Genomic DNA, 20,542 nt, shown 5'->3' with positions numbered 1-20,542 from the left:
CTGAAGCCCCCCTGCTTGACTGTGTTTTCCATTTTTATATATGTACATATAAATCCTTATAAATTTACGAGGGCTAGAAGCTCTTTGCCATTGGAAAATAAGGGCTTTCTTTTTCATTCATTGCCTTGGTGGAGTTCCTGCCTTTGGCTTCTCAATGTTCTGAACAAGCAGTCACCTACTATCCCTCCTCCCCAGTTATTTTTCCAGTGAGCTCCAAGCACAGTGCCCTCTCCATTATATATGAGAGGGTAACAGTTAAAGCATAGTAAACACACACCCTATGTCTGCTAAGTAACGGAAAGCAAAAAACAGCAAAGACAAAAGAAATGAGGGAAAACGTAAGTTAGTGCTGGTGATGCATTATGGTTTCCTAACGACAAGAGGAAAGAGCAAGGCGTACGCCTACATAGTTTGAATGAAATTATTTTCCAAGAGTAACTGAAGGACTCCCAAGTTTATCACAATAATGGTTAAAGATTAAAGGATCAATCAGTAGAAATCTAAATTCATTAAGAGATATATTAGATTATAAACTGAAACTAAAGAATGGAGAGAGGAAGAAAAAAAATCCATTTCTGAAGCCATTTATATCTATAACTGCTCAAGTAAAACAAAACGTGATACTACTTGGTATTTGGGAGGTGAATATCACTTTAGAGGCTGTCCTGATACGAGCTCAGTGACTTAAAACAATTCTTTTTGTATTATTAGTTTTTATTTGTATAAATAATACATGAACACATTTACTATTAAAAATTTAGGGGCTGGCCCAGTGGCGTAGTGTTTAAAGATTTTATTTATTTATTTTTTCCCCCCAAATCCCCAGTACATAGTTGTATGTCATAGCTGTACATTCTTCTAGTTGCTGTATGTGGGACACGGCCTCAGCGTGGCCGGAGAAGCAGTGTGTCAGTGCGCGCCCGGGATCCGAACCCGGGCCGCCAGCAGCAGAGCGCACGCACTTAACCACTAAGCCACGGGGCCGGCCCTGGCGTAGTGTTTAAATTCACACACTCTACTTTGGTGGCCCAAGGTTCCAGGGTTCAGATCCCAGGTGCAGACCGACGCACCACTTGTCAAGCCATAGTAAGGTGACATCCCACATAGAAGAGTTACAACTCTACAGCTGTGATACACGACTATGTACTGGGGCTTTGGGGAGAAAAAAAGAAAGGAAGATTGGCAACAGATGTTAGGACAGGGCCTATCTTCCTCAAAAAAATAAATAAATAAAAAATAAATTAAAAAAAAATTTAAATATTACAAGTAATACCAGGAAGTCCTTGATTACTTCTACCCCACCACCTTTACCCCCAGGTAATCACTGTTTGATATGTCTCTTTCCCAGTCTTTTATGTATATTCATAGGTGTTGCAGAGTATTACATAGCAGGTATCACACTCTATATTGTTGTTCTGCAACTTTGTTTTTTCACTCAAGAGTATGTCTTATAGCTCTATCCATGTTGATACATATAGATCTGACTCATTCCTTTTAATGGTTTCATAGTTTCCCATACTATGACAATACCTCCATTTATTTTTCTATTCCCCTATGAATGGATATTTAGGTTATCTCCAGTTTTTCATGGTCATAAACACTACTCTAAAGAGTGCTCTTATACAAGCCTCCTTGTGTCTTTTATACAAGCATTTCTCTAGAAGAAGAATTATTGGGTAGTAGAGTGTGTACATTTTTATTTTTAATATGCATGCCTGGTTGTTCTCCAAAATGGCTGTATCACTTTATAGCTCTACCTACAGTGTAAAAGTGTGCTTCTTGCTATTTTCCCATTGTTGGATTTCTCGTTGTTGTTTTAATTTGTATTTCCTTGATAACCAATGAGATTGAGCACCATTTCATAGGTATATGGTCATTCTCATATCTTCTTTTGTGACTTACCTGTTTACATCCTTTGTCCATTCATCTGTTCGGTTACTTGTCATTTTCTTGTGGCTTCAGAGGAGTTTATTTTATATTCTGAACACTAATCCTTTGTCTGCTCTTGGATTGCAAATATTTTTTCACAGTCTGTTGCTTATTTTAGTACTGTTCATGATGTCTTTTCTTGTATGGAAAATTTTAAATAGGATATAATCAAAAGATCATTCATGTCCATTATTGCTTTTGCTTTTGGTGTCTTTTTTAAAAAGGCCTTCCCTACTGCCAGGGACAGAAAACTACATTATGCTAAATTTTCTTTTAGTTTGTTATAAGATTTTTTTTTTAATATGTGGTTCCATTTCTGAACTCTTTGTTCCGTTCCAATAATCTGTTTGTTTTTCCTGCTTCATTAACCACATTGTTTAATTATAAGATGACTTATTTAGAAACTGTCCACACCGCAGAGTTGAACACTGTGGGAAAGGCAAGATGGGTCAGATTGTCCTCTGTGCCTTTGTTCTTCTGGACCTCAGGGGAATCACTGACATAGAGAGAGACTTGTCTAGTGCAGCTACAGGGAGTTAACAAGTTGCTAAACCCCTAGAATCTAACCTCTCCTGCTCTCGTTTTAGCTGTGACAGGAAGAGTGCCCCATCAAGAGGGGCTATGAGCTATTGTCATCTGGGTTAGAACTGAATGCATTTGTCCAGAGAAGCACTGTTATGAATGGTATTTAGGATATATTGTTGATCCTATACTAAATGCACGTTCTGATTTGAGTAGATTTTTGTGAGAGGCCTGACAATCCAAACTTTCATTATAACAGCATTCTGAGAAAATAAATCCAAGTTGCAAAAACAGATGTGAACCTTTGGATATAATTCTTAGCACTAAATCCACTTACAACATTCCTAAAATATAACCACAAGCAGAGATTGTGCACTCTAAAGGAAAAATCAAAAGAAACATTCACTAACTCTAGTAACCTTTTTACTTTGCAATACCAAAAGGTAAAATAATAAAGCAAAATTTTTCAAATGCACCAGAATTTTTATCCTGAAAACAAACACCTTGGAAAAATGGAGTCACTACTACTTAGGAGCCCTCACTTCTCTCTCTCCCATCCCCCACTTCCCCTCAGTTTCTAGAGGCAGACCATGTCTTTTTCATCTTTGTATCCCTAGAATCTAGTTCAGTAACTTGCACAAAGTAGAGCCTCCAAAATATATATGTATATAATTAATAGATAAAGAATTAATTTATTACACTCAAGAAAAAGTCATATTATTTTATTTTATGGCCTTTTCTCTCTATTTTGTTGACTCAACTCAATTACCATTTTATTTACCAGACTTGACTCCAGGTGATTTTTAATTATTTCCAAAATCTACTCTCAAAAAAAAATAAGATTTTATATCATTTGAGATCTTCAAAAAATGTACTGTAGACTATAGGGCAGGAGTCCTTCTCTATTTCTATGACACGGATGCCTCTGGTGTGCTGGTGAAGCCTATGGATCCCTCCTCAGAAAAATGTTTGAAATTTTTACATAAAATAAAATACATAGGATTACAAAATAAATACAGTTATTGAAATACATATATTGAAATACAGTTATCAAAGTATGTTAAAGAACAAATTGGTGATAGTAATATGCAAGCTTTTCTTTTAATGTGTTAGATAAGAAGATTTAGTGGCGGGACCAACACTACTGCAATTTTGAAGTAGTGATGCATGTAAATGATATTTTGAGATATGCAATAGCTAATGTGATGCAAAAGTATCTGTGATTCATATTGTTGGCAAAGTCACAGGTATTGTTAACACTACTGTGAGTTTTTGCCTATATTCATTATTGAAGAAGATGCTAAATTTCAATTAGAAGCTAATGAAAGTAAAGATGTAATTTATTTCTCTAATCTAAGCTCACACAAAGCCTGATTTCTATCCATAGATAGAATCCCTGCTGTAGTGGTAATTCCAAAAAAGACCTCCAAAAAACATTTTGAGCAATAAGTGGAATAATTGTAGAGCATCCCAAGATGATCTACTTGGAATGGGAAAATAGTCATTTTATTCATTCAACAAATATTTCAGTACCTGCCATGTCTCATGTAGGCTTGGTCACTGCTCTAACAGAGTTCATAATTCAGTGTAGAAGAATGTAGACGTCCTGTTTTGTTCAAAAATAAATATAACAATGTAGGCCTCTATTCTAGAGACTTTGTTTTATGTTTGTCCTGGTTAGAATTTGCTCTTATACTTCTATGACCTAAGTTAATTTATATTATTTTTCTTGCATTAGTGTCTCATTTAAATTGTGAAAAATCTCCATTTTTTAATTTTTTGTCAGATACATTATTTTTGTCATTATTATAAGGAGAAAGTGAGTTTTTTGTTGTTTTTTTGTGTGTGTGTGAGGAAGATCAGCCCTGAGCTAACATCCATGCTAATCCTCCTCTTTTTTGGCCGAGGAAGACTGGCCCTGAGCTAACTAACATCCGTACCCATCCTCCTCCACTTTATATGGGACACCGTCACAGCATAGCGTGACATGCGGTGCATCGGTGCGCGCCCAGGATCCGAACCCATGAACCTCAGGCCGCCAAAGCAGAGTGCAAGCACTTAACCAGTTGCACCACTGGGCAGGCCCAAGAATCTTTTAAAGTACATCATTTGGGGTCAGCCTGGTAGTGTAGCGGTTAAGTTTGCACACTCTGCTTCGGTGGTCCAGGGTTCACAGGTTTGGATCCCAGGCGCGGACCAATGCAGTGCTCATCAAGCCATGCTGTGGCGGCGTCCCACATGCAAAATAGAGGAAGATGGGCACAGATGTTAGCATCTGGGTGTGGACTGATGCACCACTCATCGAGCCAGGCTGTGGCAGCATCCCACATGCAAAATACAGGAAGATTGGCAACAGATGTTAGCTCAGAGCCAGTCTTCCTCACCAAAAAAAAAAATAATAATAATAAAGTACATCATTTATTCCAATTTTTTGTCTGTGGGAGACCCTCTATAACTTTTGTGAAGGGTGGTCATATTTGGTTGGGAGATTAATAGTATGTGAATTTTAAAATGCCAACCAGAGACAAACTGGACTTCTGTGAAATTCTAAATCCTTCAGAGAATCTAGAATTGTTTTGCTGATCTCTCAGCCACCTGCTGTAATTCTCTCCCCCAGGGCACAAAGACGAAGGATGCTCCACCAACCACCCAACCGCATCACACATTTCTCTCTCCGTGCCTTTCAGTGTCGGCTAGAGCTGGTCCACAAGTGCAGTTCTGAAACACGGAAACTGCTAAGCACTTAATAAGATTTCTGGTTCATAAAACACAAAAAGTTACAGTGGTTTGGGAAAAAAAAAAGTTCTGAGATGCTGATAGGCCTTGTAAGCTCTTAACTGAAATTTCGGTGGCACAGGCCCAAGGTACAGAATGACTCATCTGCACAAGAGCGCCGTTCCAAAGCAACGCTGCTGTGCACCAGTAGTTATAACCCACAGTCCTATCAGCAATCTAGAAATGGACCCTAAGTCAATTAAAACTGAACATTTCCCTTCAAAACATTCTGGAAAGCCATGTTCTTAAATGAATGTGAGTTACTCTTCAGTCTTTGAGCCAATACTTTTTGTTTTTCAAAAACAGTGGAATTATACTGTCACCAGAGCCATCTAGATGTTTGTTGCAGCATGTCTGCAAGTGACTCCTAGATTTTCAGCCCACATGCTTTGAAGGCCCAACTGAGTCCTCAATGAAACTTGAGAGGAGCTGGTAGGAAAGGTCGCCACAGTTTGGACACAGGGGACTGACTTGCATTCAACAGATTCTGGTATTTTATACTCCCCATAGTCCGGGGGAACCTTGACAACCTGCAATTCACTAATTAATTCTTCCTGTAAACATTTCTTGAACACCTACTGTGTGCTTGGTGCAGTGGGCATACCACAGTGAATAAGCCGCAGCTTCTGCCTTTAAGTGTCACAGCTTAATCTTGATCTCTGTCAACTTTCAGTGCCAAGCCTGAAGTCTGCCCCTTAAATGGCCACCAGAGTCAACACAACACAACTACAATGACTGCCGGCTCAACAGAAGCTGCAGGAAGGGGAAGGAGGCAGTTGTAGGAAAAAGTTCCTAAACAAAGTGTGTTGTGCAATACCAGAGCTGCACTTGAGCCGATTTTGAAAGTTTTGGTTTTCCTATTACTAACTCGAAGAGAATTTATTTTTATTCCTCTTTAGCCCAATTGAAAAAAATAGCAACAGGAAGTTTCCCTTGACTTGACTGAAGGTTTGCAACGTGTTTATATTGCAATATAAATACACGATATATTTATATATAATATATATATTATTATTTAGAGAAATAATGGAGCAATTCAAGGCTTGATTTGGGGCCATTCAGAGGCTCAACGTTTATTTCTAACAGTGATTCCAAATTCCAAGGTGGGAGTTGAGGAGGGAGAATAGGTATATTTCAATACCTTACAAAAATAAATACTTACCAGCTGAGCTTTTAGGGGGAGCCTAGAGGCGATGCTAAATGAAACAAATAATAATATGGAATGGCAACCCACACTCTAGTGAGAACCACCATTCTGGAAAGTGAGAAGATCTTGAATCCAGCTAAAATCACAAAGAAAAGAATTTTCTAGCATCTGAACTCATTTCCAAAATGAAAGTCTACCAGCATGATGTGTGGAAAGAGCATTTTTCTCCAGAGTTAGAGAGACCTGGATTTGACTCCCAGCTCTGCGCTGTACCTAGTCAATGGCCTTAGGCAAATTACTTAACCTGTCTGTGTTTCAGTTTCCTCACCTGTAAATGGGTCTAAAAATACCTATCCCTTAGGATTGTTGTAAAGATTCAAGGAGGTAACATATATAAAGCTCTTGGCACCCAGTAGGTATACAAAAAATGGTAGTGCTCCTCCCCACCCCATCCTTTACCAAAGCTTGCAAGAGTTAGGGTGTTTTTTTTTTGCCAGGGCGGGGCGGGTGGGGAGGTGGTGGTGTTTTTTTAAGAGAATAACTCTTGAAGCCTAGCAACTGTGTTTAGGAGACAAAGATTAACATGGCATCATCACAATTTAATTCACAACCACATTTTCACACTGAATTGTCACATCGTTAAATCATATCTCTACATATAGTGATTGCCATCTACCTCATTTGGAGCACTCATCAAGAATTCTAACAAGTTTTGGGCCGGCCCTGTAGCAGTTAAGTGCACGCGCTCCGCTACTGGCGGCCCGGGTTTGGATCCCAGGCGCACACCAACGCACCGCTTCTCCAGCCATGCTGAGGCCGCGTCCCACATACAGCAACTAGAAGGATGTGCAGATATGACATGCAACTATCTACTGGGGCTTTGGGGAGGAAGAAAAAAAAAGCAGGATTGGCAATAGATTAGCTCAGAGCTGGTCTTCCTCAGCAAAAAGAGGAGGATTGGCATGGATGTTAGCTCAGGGCTGATCTTCCTCACCAAAATATAAATAAATAAATAAAACTGTTAAAAAAAAAAAAAAAGAATTCTAACAAGTTTCAGTTGGCAAGTTGGTAACAATGACCATATCAGACAAGGTCATTTTCTATAAAGGAGAAATCATGTTCTGCCTTTCTTTCTTGTGTGTATGATTCTAAAAAGCAAAGCCAAATTTTACAGAAGCAAAAAATTCAGTCAAGAACAGTGAGAAGTCACTCATTCATTCAGTAAGTATTGACTAAGCATCTACAACATGCCTGGCACTGTTCTAGGCCCCAAGGATTCAGACAGGCAAACAAGGGCCCTGCCTTCATGAAGCTTCCACTCCAGTGACTTCAAAATTGCCTTTGATGTCTTTAACCCTGGATACTGGTGGCACTTTATGACAAAGTCAATGACTCCGACGCAAATGGGACTCAGCACTGGAATGGGGAAATTCATGCATAATAAAAAGAATCTGATTTCCTTGAGCTCAGATTTCTAATTCCAGTGGGTCAAATTAAAAATGAAGAGGAGCCATTGAAATGCACTGAGCTATTCTGAATCCCAAGTAAATATTCAACTCTTGGAATAAGAACACGAAGTTTCATTGCTTTTAGATTAGCATTCTTTTCCATATGGAACCAATTTCTTGAAATATCTTCAAGACTATCTCTGGAGGCTCAGTGCCATATGACACTTGAAACATGAAAGCAGACATAATTTAGTGATTTAGAATATGGAACCGGTCGAGGGGATTTAGCTGGTTCTAATCCCAGTGCCTCACAAACCTCAAACCCTAGATTCAGTTCCATGCTCACTCCCAGACTTGGGAACTTCTCTAGAGCTCAGCTTCCTCTTCTGTGAAATGAGAAGGACAGTGGCACCTGTCAGAGTTGGCTAACTGCCATAGCGAACAACTCAAAATCTTAGTGGCCTGACACGATAAAAGCCTATTTCTTGCTCGCATAATAAGCCAGTGCTGGACCTCATCAATAGGGTACTGGGCCTTTGAATCACATGGTTCCAGCACCTTCTCAAGCCTTGTTCTCCTCTGCATTCAGTTGTCAGATGAGGAAAGCGAGAAGATGTGGAAGACCACATAGGTTTTCTTTTCTAGGCAGGACTGGAGGGGGCTTTCATTCCTTCCATCCCTTCTGTTCACATTGCAATGGTCATGACTCGGTCTAGTGGCCACACCTCTCTGCTGGGAAGCTGTAGACTGACTGTGTGCCCTGGAGGAAGAGGAAACAGAGTTTGGTGAACACATTGCCGACTTCATCACAATACTTAATCAGAAAGTTGTTTGGAGGATTAAGTGAGATAGTATACATAGGAACTCATAAGGTCTCTGGATCAATAAATATTAGCTCTGGGCTAATGTTAGCTCTGCTCTCCTAATCAGGCTGAGGCCCATCCCCTCCACTCAGCTCATCGTGGATGGAGCAGAGAAGGCCAAGCTATTGACTCCCATCTTTACGTTATCTGCAGAGATGACTCTAAAAAGAGAAGCTTTAAAGCTGCCTGTGCCCTTTGCCCCTTTATCAGGCATCTCAATCTAGAGTTATTTTAGATATATTTCATGTAACTGAGAGGTGTGGGCAAGGAGAAGATGCCATCTTTTCACAGAAACTCCCAAATAATACTGGTTCTTTTTGGCTACCATTTCTCAACATAAGCTCATTTTATTATTAAACAATGCCTAAAGTTTGTGACCTTAAGCTCTGAAAGAAGCTGGGACTCACCAGCCTGACTCATCCATATCTTTTCTCCAAGCTGCCACAGAGTGATTTCCTCTAACCAGTGTAAATCAGATCATGTCAGCATCTGCTTAAAACCCTTCGCTGTCTTTCCATTGACTTGAGAATAAAATCCAAATGCCTTATGCAGGGTCAATATCTCCCATCCCACACTCCCTGGATCAGCCCTGCCAACCTTTCCAACCCCCTCTCACATGGCTCTCCTCCTCTCTCCATTCATTCATTCATTCATCCAACAGCTGTTTATCTAGTCTCTGTTGTGGTCACTGGGGGAACTGCACTGAAACAGACAGTGCCTCTGCCCTCATGGTGGGAGATGGCATCCTAGCGTGACTCCAGGCATAGGTGCTGCCTCTGTGACTTGATACTTGCTGTTCTCTTCCCCAAGCCCAGCTAGCAGAGGCCCGTGTGGAACAGTCCCTCCCCCACGGTGACTATCACAGCACCCATGTGCGTTCTTTATAGCGTTCAGCAAACTGGAAAATCCTTTGACTCGTTTGTGTACATTTACCATCTGTCTTCCTCTACAACAATGCAATTCTCCTGAGGGCAAGGATCTTGTTTATCTCATTCACTACAGTATCCTCAACACCAATTTGCCTGGCACAAAGCAGAAGCTCAATAAATTGAATCTGTTGAATGAATGGCTTGAGAAATAAATGAACTGACAGGCGGCAACCAATGTATCTGGTGGTGGCCCGCGGGCCTGGGGAGAAAGTTAGTGCTCCATTTTCCTTCCTGATAGCCTGTGCTCATGTCCACTGCCTCTGCTTGTGGTTTTGTAGGGAATGACACCACTCCACTGGGCAGCTTTCCACAACCAGCCTCAACACACCCAAATGCTGCTGAAGAAGGGGGCAGATCCCACCCTTGTGGATAAAGACTTTAAAACGGCTCTCCACTGGGCAGTCCAGGTGAGGACTTGTCTCGAGTTTAAATGATGTAAAGCAATGTTAACAATTCTCTGCGCATGTCAGACCTGAAGGATGGAATTATCAAAGGTACAGCCCCAGCATTGATATGGAGTTTATATGTAAGATAGAGCAAGGTTCACGCTGCCCTCCTCCCCTCCATTCATGTCCACAGGGGCAACAGGAAACCTGTCACTTAGAGGAGGATTTGGGGGCATCAGTTGTAGAGAAGAAACACTGCCAAGATAAAGAGGAGGAAGAGTTATCGAATATCAGGGAGAGCCTGCCTTGACTGTTACACACCCACACACACACACATGCACACACACACACACACAGAAAGACACACACCTCTCTCTTTTTCTCTCTCCATCTCAGTGCTTGCTACTGGCTCACAGTGCACCAGGATAAACTTTCAAAGACTTACTAGGAAAGTCCCTTCAAAGTCTCTGGACCATGAATGAGTCTCTTTTTCCTTCCAAATCTTCCAAAGCAGAGAAATTCCAGATGACCCTGAATTCTATGCTGAACAATGAAAATTGCGGCTTGTGACCCTACCTTACTATCCCAAAAGAGAATCTACATCAGTACATACAAGCAAAGAAATCAGAATAGGCCCCAGAAATCTATAATCCAAAGAGAGGGAAACTGAGAATAGGGTGAAATAATGACCATAGCTCACATTTATTGAAGCGCTTTCTATTTTCAAGGGGAATGATTAATTCTGAGTGATCTATTCCGTCCTTAAGAGGAGAGTGGTATTACGCATTCTTTCAACAAATTTGCTAGCCCATTCTGTCTTTGGATGCCTAACACAGACATCCCCACTGTTTATTTCCATCAGCTCAATAAGGGCACCCTTGCTGAACCGCTGCCAGCATCCTTGTGAGAGGCGTTTCTGTCTGCCCTGACCGTGGTTTCACTCAGGTGTTTTCACGTGCCACACACGGCAGAGACGGGCACCTGGCACTTTCAGGGTTGACATGTGTGCCTGAGGTAAGGGGAAAACAGAAGTGATTTGGAAACTGCTCTGTTTTCGTCCCTCCAACCTTAGTTTTAGTTACTCTGTACTAGGGCCAGCCCTGGGCAAAACTGTGAAGTGAGCAAGTTGTTTTTGTCGTCTCCACCTGCCTTAACAACCTCCTACATACTTTCAGTATCTAATCTCCCGCTCTGCCCCCCTCATGCCAGTCCCTGCTCAGAGCCCAGTCCTCTAGCTGGTCAGGGGTCACCACCATAGCGGTGGCCCCAGAGGCAACCTGACTGGGCACCCAGGAAGCGTTCCGTGTGTGTTGGTTCTCAGGTGAGGTGAAAGTGGTATCAGAATCAAGCTTTTCTTTACATTCACTCTCATCACCTCTGCCTTCTGATTCCATAGATCTGGAATGGGGCCCATGTATGTGCCTTTTGAAAAATCTCCCCAGGTAATTCTGACCAATGTGCCTGCTCTGCTGCCCCTTCCTCCACCCTACCCCCAATTCAGAGGCGCTACTCTAGACCTAGCCTTGCAATAGAATCAGCAGCTTGTAAAACGATAGACTCCCAAAACACTCCAGACTTTCTGAGTTGTGCTCTTCGGGTGTGGGAACCCCTGTTCTCATCCTCAAAGAGACAGTTTGGCAAAATTAAAAAAACAATGTACTCAACTCAGAAAATCTGAGTTTGCATTGACAAACCTGGCTTTGATCTGAGAAAAGTCACCAACGCCCACTTGGCTTAACCATAGGTGTATCTTTGGGGTATGCATGAGACCATGCATATGTAATGTACTATGTAATTGGAAGAGACTGTCATTTTTATGATGGTTCCCGATTTCCTCCATGATAGCTTAGTTATCATACCCACATCTTCATATTCTTTCTCTCTATAAATAATATAGCTTTTAACCTGCTACATTGACTTCAGGCCTGTCTGCACATTACAATCATCTGAAGAGCTTTTAAACAATACTGAGACCCAGGCCCCACATGCTTAGATTTCCAGCCAGTTGTTCTGGGGTGGGGCCCAGGCATCACTATTTTTTAAAGCTGTCCCTCCCCCAGGAGATTGTAATGCGCAGCTAGGGTTGAAAACCATTATGATAAATGAATTCATATTAATGAGTGCTAAACCTTTATCTACTCCTACCTAAGATATTTGCATTTTGACCATGATTTTCTATAAGCATAATGCCTCACTCATTTATTTACTCAACTGCTTAATGAATATTTCTTGAGCACCTACTGTGTATCTGGCACTGAGGGTAAAAAGAATAACAGGATATGGGCCGGCCCCGTGGCTTAGCAGTTAAGTGCGTGCGCTCCACTGCTGGCAGCCCGGATTCGGATCCTGGGCGCTGATCCCGGGCGCACACCGACATACCGCTTCTCTGGCCATGCTGAGGCCGCATCCCACATACAGCAACTAGAAGGATGTGCAGCTATGACATACAACTATCTACTGGGGCTTTGGGGGGGAAAATAAATAAATAAATAAAATTATAAAAAAAAAAAAAGGAGAATAACAAGATAGGTCCCTTCTAGAACCCATATAATGGTATGTAGTGTTGTATGTGTGGGTGTGTATGTTAGTATACATTTTTCTGAGGAAGGAGTCCACGACTTTCTTCAATTCCTCAATAAGGATTGGTGTTTACTCTCAAAACGTTAAGAATCACAACTCTGGGGAACTGTGCACCCTCTCCCTCCCTGTGGTTAGCAGTAAAATTCAGAAGTGGTGTGTTCTGCCCTTTACATTCAACGGAGACTAGGGTAATTCCAAATGTCAGCGAAACCATGATTCCACTTGCCTCCTTTAGACTTCTTGCTCATTTATAACACAGGACCAGCATTGTGCTCCTTTTCAAGTTTTTCCACATGAATGAATCTATTGCCCGTTGTCATTTATTTCTTTCACTGAACTTCCTGCTTTTCTCTTGGACCATATGAGACCACATTTAAAGCTATAGCACTTTGAAATCATAAAGCCTCCGTATATGGCTCAGATAACCAAAACAGGAAACATTGGGCACACGAAGTAAACTAACTTCAAATTTGGACCCCATTTCTCAGGTCCCTTGGTAGCTGCTGGTGGCCTCCAGTGGGCCATTGCCCTCATTCCCCTCCCCTATCTTCCCAGGAGACCCCACTGTGTGGCTCTATCTGGGCTCACACTGAGCAGAGCCCTGATCCCATCCAGTCTCCCTCAATGACATCTCAGTCCCTTGGGGCAGTTCTCCCTCTGTCTCTCAGCCTCCTCTCCCTTTCACTCCTCAACACTGCAGTAGTTTAGTCATCAATCTTTTTCTCCCTCTCTCTCTCTTCCTCAGAAAGCCCATCAGTTCCTATGGCTTCAACTATCATTCTACTCCGAAGGTTCTCAGATCAATAACTCCAACGCTGAACTCTAGACTCACATTTCCAGCTCTGCTGGGCTTCTTCCCATAATTTCCCACAGACACATCAAACTCAAACTGAATCCAGGGTCTCTCCCTTCCCATCGCACTCCCATCCTCCCAGTAACCCAAGCCAAACCTCCCCATGGTCCATGAACACTCCTTCCTTATCACCCTTGGCATCCAGTTGGTTATCAAGACCTCTCAATTCTACCTCCTCAGGTGTCGCATCTCTGTCGCCTCCTTTTTATCCTCACTGGGCAGGTCAGTGTCCCAGCAGGAAACACCTCACTCAGATGGGAGTAACTGAGGAGAGATTCATAAAGAGGCTATTTACACACAACAGCAAGTTGCCTTGAGGGCATCTGGGCCTAAAAGGGCATGGGAGGGAGTGGTTATTAAGACATAGCAAATGCTATAGCTGTAGGAGAGGGCCCAAGACAGAAACTGCAGCCTTTGATGGAAAAACCAAACTGTGGCCCAGCAGGAAGAAAACTGAAGGATAAATCCCTGATTTCTGTTTCTTCCCACATTATCTCCTGTCAGTGCCACTCATTGGCCAAACCCAATGAAGCCAAAGGGCAAAGGAGCCCATTTGAAGCAATTCATCTGTGCTACAGGGTGGAGAGCAGGATGGAAAAAGATGGAGAATAAACCTGGAAGAGGAAATGGAGACAATTTAGCACACCTACCATCACTTTCTTAGGTCAAGCTCCCACTATCTCTCACCTGAACAGTTTCAGTATCTGTATTCCTACTTTCACCCCTTTTCTTCTCCAATTTATTCTCACATTGCCACCAAGTGATCTTTCTACAAATCACAAAGAAATGTACGAACACAGGTGTTGTTATACCAAAGCAATTATGGTCACTGTCAGTTCTTGGCTCAGAAACCCTCAGTGAGTTCAGTTGTGGTAAAGAACAGATTCCTTGGGCTAGCACTTACTGCTTGAACAACCACTCTCCGCCCCTCCCCACCCCACTCCCTCGCTTTTCCTCTTCAGCCCATATAGGCTTTACTGCAATCACTCTGGAATATTAATAATCCCCCCAATACACCACAGAGATTCATTCTGTCTCCCTCTTGGTTACGCTCTTCCCTTTTGGTGAAATTCTTCTTTCTTCTTGCACTCCCCGCATCATCCCTTCTAACTGCAGAATTTCTACTTAGACTTTCTTATTCCTCAAGGCCCAACTAAATGTCACCCTCTTTGTTGAGCCCCCTTTCAGAATTGTTCCCTCCATGATGTCCGTCTTCTAGGATTGGTGTTACAACCAGTGGATGCCCATGTCTTCCCTTCTAGACTGCATGCTTAAGGGCAACGTGCCTTATTCATCTAGATGTCTCTCAAGACCCAGAACAGATCTTTGTGAATCTTAGGTCCTCAAAGAGGTGTTCATTGAATTCAGTCTAATAAACTTATCCATGTCAAGCCAATAGGATTAATAGTTTATTGAGTTCCTTCTGTGGCATACCATTTTCAGCTTAACCAAGACATCCAGGAATGCAATTTCTTAATACCGAGGAGATTTTTCTAATGAAAGGAATTCTAGGATAGGTATGATGGTGGGTCAGCGAGAGGGACAAGTATCTACTGCCCCTCAAATCTCACCACTAGCTCCTTCTTCCACTTTCTAGAAAATGTGTTTATTTGGAATCTTGCTCAACAGTACTTTTCTTTCAGTGCATTTTTCAAGGGAAGGTAGAAAGAAAAGAACGGCACTGATACAAAACAACTATTTCATGTTTGTTCATTCAGTATGTGGTTATGTGGTTAAGGAAATTACACACACACACACATGCATACACACATACAAACCCTTGGAGCTCTAGAATATAACCTTCAAGCCCCTAGGACCTGAGGCTGGTTTGGTCCAGTATGGAATCCTCCTCCTTCCTATAGTGGCCAAGATCTGTGGTCAACTGTTTGAATTGTGTCAAAATCCTATAAATATACTTTAGCCCTAAATATATTCAGAATGCTGAAGGATAATTATAAATGTCGTATACCAGTGGATCCAGTTCATATGGTGAAAGGACCTTAGAGCTAGAAGGGACCACGTAAGTCATTTAGTCCAACCCCTTAGTTCACAGGGAGGTTGTCATTTGCCCAAGTATACCCAGCACCCACGGAGGCACCTGGGCCACATGACTCTCAGTGCTTGATAAGAGGGAGGCTACAAAGCCACATAAGCCCAAAGTAAACAAAGAAAGCCAAGTTTGCAAAATCAACCCCCATTACGCTGGGAGCAAAGACTGACCTGTTTAGAAAACTGGAGTCTTGAAGGGTCACCTAAGTTCAAGTGGCCTGCATGTGTCAGCAACCAGTGCTTGCTTGTAGAGAGGAAGGGGGTGGGGTAGAAGGAGAAAAAACAGAGACTTGCTGAGGAGTAAATACAAGTAAAGAAAGAAGTGAAAAGACAGTGAAAGGAGGGAGGTAATGAGGAAAAGAGGGAGAAGCTAAAAAGGATGGGTAAAATTCTATTCTATTTGGCTTTGCCTGTAGTTCATAAGGCTTGCTTTACTCATTTATTTATTTATTCATTGTTCAGGAAATGTTTACTGAGTTACTCTTTGCTAGGTTCCATCACAGCAGAAAGATTTCCAGTCATAGGTTTGGTAAGGACAATGCAGAGATATCCTGGAGGCCTTCATCTTGCCAGACAGCTAGAAGCAGAAGCTACCCCCTTTCTACACACTAACACAGCAAGAAAAGAGGGTTTTTGTTTTTCCATATAAGCATTAGATCACCTGTGAAACGAAGTAGTTCAGCCGCTGAGGGTCATTATGCCTCGCTGCCTCTCCCCTCACCATTTCTTTTCTTCCGTTTGCTCTCCAGGGGAGTCAGCCCAGGCTTTGGGGTACAGCAGCCTCTCAGGCCACGCAGAAAGCCTGGGTCGAAAGGGACTAACCATGAAGATAATCCAGACTCTAAGCCAGGATATTGGGCACCTTTCTCCTCTGGCTAGCCCCAAACTCTCAACTCTCAAATGTTCATGCTGTGTAGACTAGTAGATCTTCCCCTCCAGCTCCATTCCAGCCTAATGCATCTAGCTCCAGCTGAAGTGATGGGTCAGTATTCTTCTCACATCACAAAACTACCCAGCCCTTTAAGAGGGCCATGTGACCTAAAACCTTAGCTTCTGCTTTACATAGTCACAATCAAAGGACAAGTGATGCAGACAGGCCCCTACTTCCAAGAGAAGGAAGGAGATTGGAGTTCCCTCCAAGAAGAAGCTACCATAGAACTAATTCCCCAGCCATACGTTAAGAAATAAGCAACTAGTCTGAAATCTCCCCCTAAGACTCCTTGGAAGGTCACCGAGAATAAAAAGGGTCCACAATCAAGATATTGGGATCTTATTTTATATCAGTCTGCCTGTAGCAAAATTACTATTCATTAATTCAACTTTCTTCTCAGCAAGGCTTCTTATGAAATCCCCTCCCTCATGAGGTATAAGAGAAAATGACTATGACTCAGTATTTCCCAGAAGTTTTCAGAGTACATAAGGCAACTTTATGGATTAGCCATGACAAAAACAAAACAAATACGACAAAAACAAATAAATCTATACTCTTCATCTGGCTACCCAGTGCAGAATTCCAGAGCTCCGTAAGAAGAGAATCTGTACAATGTTCTTACTTCCCGTATTGAATATTCCCACCAAACGGAAACCCACTCTCCATTCTTTCTAAGGGCCCTTCTGGGCAGCATCTCAGTTCTTCTCTCTGGTGCTTCTTCATCTCTATGACCCTCTCTGGCCTCCCAGGCCTGGAGCCTGCCTTTGGCTGACACTCAGGTGACGCTTGCCAAGAAGGGAATGCTGTTACCAGGAAACCACTGAGCCGGGGCCTCAGCTCACCAACTAGTGCTCTCTAGGGCTCTCTCAAATTCTTGTGGGGGTACACCATGGCAACCTCCCAGGAGAGGCTTTTAAAGCACCTAATGTTTAACTCTAAAGGTCTTAGTTGGCAAGACACACATCATTGCTACTGATGTTGCTGGTCTAAACAGCAGTTTTCACTTTCATCCCCCAGTATGAACATGCAGAATCAAAAAATAGACCATTCCTTTTATCAGAGACAGATTGGTGTAGCGGTGAAGTGCAAAGACTCTGCAGACAGTCACTCCTGACTCTGCCACTTCTCGGCTATGACCTTGGGCAAATTACTTAATCCCTCTGTGCCTCCATTTTCTCCTCTACAATATGGGGATGATAAGAGTACCCATCTCGTGGGACTGTTGTCAGGGTTAAATGAGTTAGTACATGGAAATGCTTAGAATGGTGCCAGGCACAGAACGTACACTCAGTAAATATAGCTATCACATTATTCCCGGGAGAATCTTCTTATAATGAAAAAGAAGATACAGTGATAATGTTATAAGTGAGGGCCAGGTATAGAGGCAAAGGAAGTGTCTGGAAAATCCAGGACAAAAGGCATTTTGAAGGGAAAGGATAAGGGGTGGGAGTGTCTTCACTTATCCAGAGAAGCTTGTAATTCTCCAACTCCCAAAGGCACTGCTCTCTGCCACTAGCTAGTCAGGATCCCAGAAGAGGCAGCCTCAGGGGTCCTGGGGAGCCGCCCCTATTTCAGTTTGCCACGTCCAAAATGGCCCCTCCGAGGGTCAGGTGAGGAGGGAGGAAGAGAGAGTATGAGGAGTGGGGTTTTGTTTTTTCCATCTGTGCCTAATGCTCTCTCTTCCCACAGAGGAAAAACCTAGACAGGGCATTTTGCCCTTTGAATCACCTTGACAACCTGAATTCCTTTACTCTTCCAAGAAATTGTAAACAAATTCATCGAGCTGACACTCTCTGCTTCTCTTTTCCTTCTCAAATGGCTAGTGCTTTTTAAAAGGGGGAGAGGGTCTCTTGATTGTTTTAAATGTATTTTAGACCCCTTCAAAATATGTTTTTAAGTAACATCAGGTGAAAGAATCTTAGGAAAGTTGATAAAGCAGATGAAAGCTTAGATGTGATCTGTGTAGCTGACTCAGATGACAGGCATGCCATAGAACTTAACCAATTTATCCAGATTATTTAAAAGTCATTGTTAGATGAAAGAAGGATGGAGAGAGGAAGAGGATGTAAGAGGGGAGGTGAGAGGAAGAGAAGGAAAAATGTTGTAGGCAGGGATTGCTTTATGGCACGCGACCAGTACCGCCGCAGAGGGCCCCGTGCTCAGAAGAGAGCCCTGTGCTTGCGGTATAATGCTCCATGGTTGCCATCTGGAAATTCTCAATAATTATATTTTTGAATTTGTGTTTTGTAAGTGAAGTCTGATAGGACAATGGAGCCTCAGCTCACACAGTTCCCCCTCCCTGCATCCCTGGGACAGACTCTCAGCACCCTGGCAGGGGTCTGGGCACAGGCTGGGAAAGCACAGGATCAAGCATGTGCCGAGTTACAAGACGCAGCCTGGGCACCTGTGAGAGTTTGCGCTCAAGGTGAGAATCCACAGCCCAAGGGAGCATGACACTAAATAGCAAATAAATATCACCATGACAGGTCGAGAGAGATATCACAGAAGAAAGGAATAATTTTTTTCCCTGCCACGTGAACAGGGGGCTTATCTTCATTTTGCCCTGGACCCCACAAATTATGTAGCTGGCCCTGGCTGTGGCATTTAACACCCACTCAACATTCTTCCCGGGGCTCAAAGTTGAGAACTTTGAGCGCCCCCGGCCCTTGGTCCTGCAAGAGGTTTCAGAACTGGTGTCAGCTGCCGTCCCTTCATACGGCAGAAGCACACTCGAGGGTTCCCTGTGCAGTGGTTTATTGTGAAGCCAGTGGCAAGCTGAGTAATGGGATATCCGGAGAGCCATAATTGCAAACAGAGAGAGGGGAGGAAAAGGAAAAGGAAAAGGGAAAACAAACGGGTGCTGTTCCACAGAACTGAGAAAACTGACTCAGAGGTCCTAAAATACACCCCTGAGGTCAAACACACAGGGATAATACAGTGGGAAGGACACCAACAGAAAATTTTGTATGGGAAAGTTTTTATGAGCTGGCTTTTTTTTTTTTTTTTTTTTTTTTGGTGAGGAAGATTAGCCCTGAGCTAACATCTGTTGCCAATCCTCCTCTTTTTGCCCAGGAAGATTGTCCCTGAGCTAACATCTGTGCCCATCTTCCTCTGTTTTGTATGTGGGACACTGCCGCAGCATGGCTTGATGAGCGGTGTGTACGTCCACACCTGGGATCCGAACCATGAACCCTGGGCCGCCGAAGCAAAGCATGGAAACTTAACCACTACGCCACAAGGCCAGCCCCTATGAGGTGGCTTTTGAATAGCATTTGAAGTATATCAGAATTGCAGCTATTTAAAAATCCAACTCTCTCTTCTTGCCCAGGGTCCCTGAGTTTGGCACATGGCCTGGCTCCTGGCTCCCAGAACGACAGGGTCTCTCTCATATTCTTAATCTGCTTGTGAAGCCTCATAGGGACCTCCATTCTACCCATACGACCATGTTCGTGGAGTTATAGGGTCTCTCTATGAACTCATTGAGAAAATTAAAATGCTAATGAATTATTTGGATTGTTATATAATCTTTCCACAGATATCAGGAGAAATCTGAAAGATAAGACTTTCCATTGCGTAATATGAAACTAGAATTTTTTTATTGGCCATTGAAGATTGATTGTCATCTTAAATCCAAATGCTTATGCAGTGTTTTTTGATTTTTCAGTCCAATGAAAGGTATTCAACGCTAGCAATATATACAGCATTTACTTATTTGCGCAAGCCAAAGAGATGCGGGACACTCCAGGAAGAGCTGGTGGCTTAAGGCTGGGACAGGTTACTACAAAGAGTGTAGAACAGCCTTCCTTCAAAGATAAGAGGAAAACTTATTATAGTCCTACACAGACGGACCCAACTTAGATGATTGCCTGAAGTTCTTTCCTTCTATACTTTTTTATTTCTGTATTGATCAGCTATTTAATTACGATCCATTTCCTTTCACAAAGAATTTTTGGTGATTAAATTTCATACAATTTATAGCAATTTGAGCATTACTGGATCATTTTGGTCATCATTATGCCACCAGTCAGTACTCATCATAGTCATTTTGCTAACATTAAAATGAACACTACCAGCTTCTCAGCAAGGGGGGAAACAGAATGAACAGACTTAATAAGCGAGTTGTTGTCCTG

The 20,542-nt window shown here is 42.5% G+C and overlaps 1 protein-coding gene across 1 annotated transcript in view; it reads left to right on the top strand.

The window, feature by feature from the left end:
• ANKRD55 (ankyrin repeat domain 55) overlaps positions 1-20,542 on the top strand; it is a 91,013-nt gene that overhangs the window by 49,991 nt on the left and 20,480 nt on the right. Inside the window, exon 6 of the mRNA XM_014781646.2 lies at positions 9,892-10,020. Within this exon, the coding sequence (XP_014637132.1) occupies positions 9,892-10,020 (129 nt within the window). The remainder of the gene's footprint in view (positions 1-9,891; positions 10,021-20,542) is intronic.

The sequence above is a fragment of the Ceratotherium simum genome, chromosome 18 (genome assembly GCF_057802395.1).
Source record: "Ceratotherium simum simum isolate JZ-2026a chromosome 18, ASM5780239v1, whole genome shotgun sequence".
Classification (NCBI taxonomy): domain Eukaryota; kingdom Metazoa; phylum Chordata; class Mammalia; order Perissodactyla; family Rhinocerotidae; genus Ceratotherium; species Ceratotherium simum.
This window is presented reverse-complemented; position numbering and strand designations above follow the sequence as displayed.